This window comes from Glycine max, chromosome 14, assembly GCF_000004515.6.
Source record: "Glycine max cultivar Williams 82 chromosome 14, Glycine_max_v4.0, whole genome shotgun sequence".
Lineage (NCBI taxonomy): Eukaryota > Viridiplantae > Streptophyta > Magnoliopsida > Fabales > Fabaceae > Glycine > Glycine max.
In genome coordinates, this window is record NC_038250.2 from 24,452,188 (window position 1) to 24,459,155 (window position 6,968).

Genomic DNA, 6,968 nt, shown 5'->3' on the forward strand with positions numbered 1-6,968 from the left:
TTCAAAACCCAGTATAACATGTGTTTTTTAACTTACTTTTGACTCGTGAATGACAATTACAAACCTATGTTCCTTTCCCACATGTCAAGCCAAATTTAACAAATCATCGTGCTCTTGAAAAATCTAAAAAAAAAAATCATTCAGTAACAAAATACATACAAATAAAAGTGTAATGTAATATACCTTATCAATCATGAAATAACTAGAGAAGTCGGGATAACTAGGTTGTGCTTGCATATAGTGTCATTAGCACCCACATTTTCATCATTATTATCCCTCATACCATCATTAGGCTCAGGTCCACATAATAGGTTGGGCTAGTAAAAGAATTGGCTTTCATTATCCATATTTCCCCATCCAACTGACATTGTAACCTCCTCAGATATAAACATATTCCAATCCATTGACTTACATAATAAATACAAAAAATATAGTTATTTCTATATAAAAAAATGCACAACAGAATCACAATTTTGTTGCACGACTAAATTAATTATGTGATGCAACAACGACACTGAAAATAATAGAATCATGATTCGTTGTGCGAAATTTCACAATGGAATCATGACTCTGATTGACCACGAAAATGAAAAAATATGCTTGATAGTGTGAGTGTAGAGAGTGAAGAGCGACAACGCAGGGAAAGAGAAAAGAGAAAGAATGAATGGAGAAAGGGAAAGAGGGAAAGGAGAATGAAGAATGAAGATAGAGGAGGTGAGAAAGGATAGTTTGGTAATTACTCTTGACTGGTAGACTTAACATCATCCTTAGTTAATTATTTTTTTTTACTTTAACAAAATATTAAATTAATTTATTTTTTAATTTAACAAAAATACATTAGTTAGAAAAAAGAAAAATAAATTAATTATCAAAAAATTTATTATGTAAATTTACATGTGCATTAAACATACACTAGAAATTTTAATGCTATATATAGTGACATTAATTATTTTATAATATAATTGATCTATTAGCTTAGTTGGTTAGAATGTTGTGTTAATAATGTGAAAGTCACATGTTCAAATCTTGTATGAGTCATCAATTTTAAATTAGTTTGTAAAACATTTTTTTAAAAAAAACCTGTAATCCATATGTACGTATGGATTGACAATCCGTACGAATCCGTAAGTTTGTCAGGGGTAATTTTGGAAGAAATGAAAAATTGTTGGGTGTACAAGGAAAAAGCTAGGTGCACAAAGAAATAGCCTAAAAAATTTAGGGGAGGTGTGAAATCGGGGTTAGGGCCCGAATTCACACATTGAACAGTAAATCTTGCTAGTTGTGTAAATAATTTTCAAAGATGACTATTTGGAAAATTTTGTTTTGTATTTTGTCTAAATGGGTAATAAAATCTCAAGTTTTTTTATCCCCAACTAACTGATCAAACAAACGTTGTAAGATTGTCAAATAAATCATAAGTTAACTATAATGGTTGTTCAAGTGCACTCTTGAGAGCGGCTGTTCCATTATACAGATGAAATTCTTGAGATTTGAGAGAATGGACTAGGATGATGTTAAGCCTCCATCATTATTCTGTTTGCATATATTTAACATTTTGTTTAGCCTTTTAACTTCACCCAAAAAAGATCTCATTCGATTGAAATTACTGATTTTAATCCCTATGAAATTTATCTTGTACCACAAAGAAAAATAAGGACAGTTTTATATTTTTCTTAAAGGACAATTATATTTCTGCTCTCTCTAACAAGTGTCAGCATTTAATGTCTCTATAGTGAGTTATTTTATCTTTTGTACCTTTCATCCACATATGTGAAAATTTACACCCTTAAAATTTCTCATTTTATTTTTCATATTTTTAAGGTGTTACCAAACATGCCATACAGGAGTCGTCCAAGAGAGAAAATGGTTAAAATATCACTGTATATTCTGCATAATTTAAGTATTAGTTAGACTTAAATATGATTCTATCTATATTTTTCTACGCAAATTCGTTTATGAAATTATTATATTTTCCGTCTAGCATTGCCCAATGTTAATAATTTGAACACAACTTTCATTCATTATTATTTGCCATCACGGAAAACCAGAAAACACCTAACTAATACATGTGATTACCCTATCCGAGAGAAGAGGATGATTCTATTTTGATAGCTTGAACAAAATTTAGATACACTTGTATACTAGTGTTGCTGCTATTGTTCAATTAAAATTAGAGTCTTTATTACGCAAATTATCGAGGCAAATTTTCAATTTTGAATAAAAAACATAGCAAAAATACTTAAAGAAATACATCTAAATTTTGTTAAAAATAATACGTTTTTCAAAATAAATCTTTCTCAAACTTACACCCAACTGAAAAAAGCAGTTCTAATTTTATGTTGTGTGCATCAAGATATTCTCCAACTAACAATAAGAGAATAAGATGAATTTTACCTCTCCTAACAAATATGAACGGAAAGATAAACACAACTACTAATAGATATTAGTAAAATTAGAATGTAGACAAACTAAAAACTAGAAAGTAATAAGCAAGCGCAGCTTTCAATTTATTCAATGGAAAAAGGTGTCAACCTGTATTCAAGATGAAAATCATTAGTCATATCCTGAAAAAGTAATTTCATTACTTTCAGAAACACAATTCTGAAAGTCTAGAGGGAATTTACAAGCAACATAAACTAGTCGCTTGCTTTCCAACATGAATTTCCAACAACTGGCAACTCCGCAAATAAATTGAGCTATTTTCAAAGCTCTATTACTTCATAGGTAGAAATGATTTCAACCATTGTTTCCATGGAGCATCCTGTTGTTGCTCAACCCAAGACAAGAAACAGCTATCCAACAAGCAGAAGAAGTTGACATAAAGGAGTTGATACCTCACAGGTATAAACCGAAAGTTCGCAACCTGAACAATTGGCCATATGCCCCCTTCTAAAACAAAGGCTGGGAGAAAATCTCTCTTCACATCTTCTTTTACTTGAGGAACACTCTTTCCAGCAGAAAAACCCATATAAGTGAAAAACACAAGTAAATCCAATGGTCCAAAGATAAACCCATCAACGGCAACTTTAGTGGCAACAAAGCGGAAGGAATTCGGTTTAAGCATGAGTTTCAGTCTTATAAACCGATCCAAACCTTCGTACCTACAATAATTAATGCAAAAGAAAATGGAAAATTTATAAGTTGATTACAGAATAGATATCATTTGTTAATGTCACTCTTCCCTCATAAGAGAAAAAACTAAGATACAAAACCACACGTGTACAAGTCTTTCCTTTTCTGATTCACACTGTTAAGGAACCATTTGGTTTAAGAAGATGTTTTTTGTTTTCATTTTCTGTTTTTACTATCATTGTTTTCATTTGTTTCCTGTTTTCAAAAGTTTAGAAGTCATTTGGTTTGAGAAAATGTTTTCTGTTCTCACTTTCAATTACCAAAATGTCATCTAATTTTCACCTTATTTCTTGTTTTAGACATAAGACCGTGAAAATAGAAAATGAAAACAGAAAAAAATAAAATGTTTTCTTTGTTACCAACATTTATACTTTTATAGGCAGAAAATAAAGTGAAAACAAGGTGGCATTTTTACAAGTAAAAGTGAAAACAAAAAACATTTTCTCAAACCAAACATTCCCTAGATGTCTCACATTAGCTAGAAATATGATAAATCATAAAAGTAGTTTTTATAAGACTTGGGAATTCTCCCACCCTAACAATTCAATCCCTTAGCTGATGAGATGGCTACAACTTGCTACTGATCAGTCACTAAATGCTACACAAGTATGTAGACCTGCAAAGTTTGAATCCTTTGTTTTTAGTTGGTTGGAGATCTCATGCATCCAGAGCCCAAAATAAAGCTCTTGGCCCTGATTCATCATCACATTATTCCTAATTTACCAGGAAGTTACTACTTATTACAGACCCATCATTCCATCAATATTTAAAGTTTCATCTTAAATACATGGTTAGAATCTGTATGGTAAAAGAAAAATGACTGCAAGTTAGTAAGGGTCGTTGTTGTTTAAATTGATTTGCAACATTGGTATTTTGGTATTGAAACTCAGTAATCTGTTTCTCCATCAGCAGTTATTATCAATTCTTGGAAACCAATAACTGTTGTCATTTGACATGGCAGTCAACCGCAACTGTAGCATCCAGATGCTATCTCTAGTGAACTATATAACTTCCACTAATGAGACAGCAAAAACATAATAACAACAATTGTTTTTTGGATAAAAATATGTATTCAAAATTAAAAAGAACAAAATTGACAATCTGGGTTTTTAAGCATCCGGAAGAACTTTCAAATTTGTCCAGGAAACTAATGAGGATCTGAGAATCAGCAGAGATACCCTCACACAATAACAGTGTCAATAAATAACTGGGCAAAAAAATTTATAATAAGGTCATGTTTTTTACCAGAAGTGGCCAACAGGGCCAACAAATCCTAACCCAAACAAGCTGGTCGTAGACACCCGTCTCCAGTTGATCTTGAATTCTTTAGTGTCATCCTGAGACAAATTGCCGTTGAACGAGAAATAAGCTAATTAGATGGACAAGTGTACTAAGAATAAAGCATCATCATATAGTATGTGAACTAAATTGTTTAAAATTACCACCAAAATATGTTTTTGTAACTTGGTATTACATTTACCAAATTCAGAAAGAAAGAGCTAATTTACAACATATTGTTTACCCACAATGTTGCCAATATTAAACTCTAAAGTGTCCTATTCAGATTCACCCTAACCAGAAAACAGGAACCATGACAAGTATCATTATTTTGGAGAAATGAAGAAGTAAATTTCCCATTAAAAGTCATCAAACGAGTCATATGTTTGCTTGCAATTTTAAACTTGACAAAGATTTCAAGAAGCATTAACATAGTTTCTTTCCTACTCCTCTTTCTACTGTTAAAGTGCAAAACTAATGATATGTTCTGAATTTGAAGGATGGAAACCAATGCAATGACAAGAAATGGCACAACAAATTGTATAAAATGTGTTTGGGAGTTTTCCAAAAGGAATGGCAATGGAAAGACTTCAAGACCCCTCCTCTTATCATTTCTAACCCCCAAACTTCGGTCCCTTTAAATTGGGGAGACAAGGAGAGAATGCCAGGTCTTTCAGCGAGAGTTCCCTGCTCTCCTTCATTGAACAACCAAACCAGCAATTGGCACTTATCTTTCCATTCCATTATTACTCACTCCCAATAGTTTCCAGTTGCGCTCCATAACCACACAACTGTGGCCGCATTTGCCCACCATTTTCCATAATATCATCAATCCCAACGCAACTTCAATTAAAAACCAACCTCCCACTCTCTTTACTCTCTCAAATACACCAACCCTAAGCATGCAATTCAGTCAATCTACATACCACACAATCTCATTCAGAAAATTCACCAACACCCACAAAAACGCACTCCAAGACAATGACCTCCATCACAAACCACAAAACAAACACACCCATTTGCCCAAACAAGCTAAAGGGAAAACCCTTCCACAAAACAACTACAAATCCCTTCCTTCCCTCACTCATTCATCCACTCCACCTTCAATTGTCACACACATCCTCACACAATCTCAAACCCTTCTAATCATTTGACCCAAAGGCCACACCCCAAACCAAGCAAAACACACAAACACACACACCCATTTGCCCAAAAACAAAATCTTTGAAGGAAACAACACAATAAAATACCGCATCAAAAGTGACACGTTTCTTGGCAGTGTAGTGGGTAACTGCCTGAGCAGCTATGTCACCAGCACCCCAAATCAAGCCAGAGCTGATGACCTGTGTCTTAACAGGGTGAACCGCCAAGCAATTCTGGTACCATTTCCACAACCTCAGCATATCCAACAACAACAACAACAACAACAACAACAACAACAACCGCTATTTATTGATCATGGAAAAATGTAAAACCCCTTTTTCTATATTTGGGGATTTATTCAAATGGGTCTCGCATTAGAGGATAAAGGATGAATCTTTTGGCGGTGGAACAAGAATGGCACTTTCTTCGGTTTCTATGGGGTACTGTGTTCGTTGAGGAATGAAAAGAACAAGAGAAAGGAATGCTCTGTGATCTGTGAGATGAAGATGTAAGAATGAGGAATTGGGAGGTTCTGTTTGACATTTTCGCAATTGTCGGTGGTATTATGGGAAATGCATTGGAAAGGAAGGGTTAAAAATGTACTTTAACTTTACTCTTTCTGGGCCTGGGCTCTGTGGCTGTGTGTTCTAGTGCACCAACTTATTTTTTTTTTAATTGTACTGTTTCTTTATGTAATTCTTATTTCAAAATTAATTGTGATAACGAAATGCTATAAGGTCACGTTGTTGTGTTCATATGAAAATGATCTAATGATTGGATTGGAAACACCCATAATCTGTGATTGAAAATAAAAAATTGTTTACTTTTACCATTGAGCAACAACTTACACACAAACTTGTGACTTATAACAATAGGTGCCAATGAGATTTTGTAAAATTTCATGCAAATTATTCAGACATTTGATTACAAGCGGTCAAAAGATTGAAAATAAACTTGTCTTTTTGGTGTCTTTATATTGAGCAATTTTGGGGTTGTACTAACTATTTTGTCATTTCTTCTCAATTTAGCACTCCAATCTTATTGAATGACTTGAGAATTTTTAGTCTTCCAAATTAGTATAATTTGTCACAGAAAGTTGAAACTCCAATTATGCTTCATGAAAATCTATATTAGTAAGCCAAATTATGTGATGACACTTTTAACATCTTGATTTTAGGACCTAGGAAGTGAGCCTTAATTAAGTATCATATGTTCTTCCTCAGGGATAGGCAGTGGTTGATGACAAGCTTGTATATAATCACAGGCATATACAATTGCATACATTGACATACGTATTTTAGAAAACATTCTTATAATTATATTTTCAAGAGTTATAAAATAATGCTTATAGTTAAATCTCTTTGTACCTCTATAAATTGAAGTTATTGATTATGCAATAGTTTTCATGGTTTTGA

General features: G+C 33.0%; 1 protein-coding gene across 1 annotated transcript; it reads right to left on the reverse strand.

The window, feature by feature from the left end:
- Positions 1 to 2,258: 2,258 nt before the first annotated feature.
- Positions 2,259 to 6,091, reverse strand: LOC100805283 (protein Mpv17). Its single transcript, XM_003544617.5, has 3 exons — positions 5,661 to 6,091; positions 4,378 to 4,469; positions 2,259 to 3,101 (listed from the first exon to the last, which is right to left on the reverse strand). Exons 1-3 carry the CDS (start codon positions 5,811 to 5,813, stop codon positions 2,714 to 2,716), a joined length of 633 nt encoding a protein of 210 aa, XP_003544665.1. The 5' UTR covers positions 5,814 to 6,091; the 3' UTR covers positions 2,259 to 2,713.
- Positions 6,092 to 6,968: the final 877 nt, after the last annotated feature.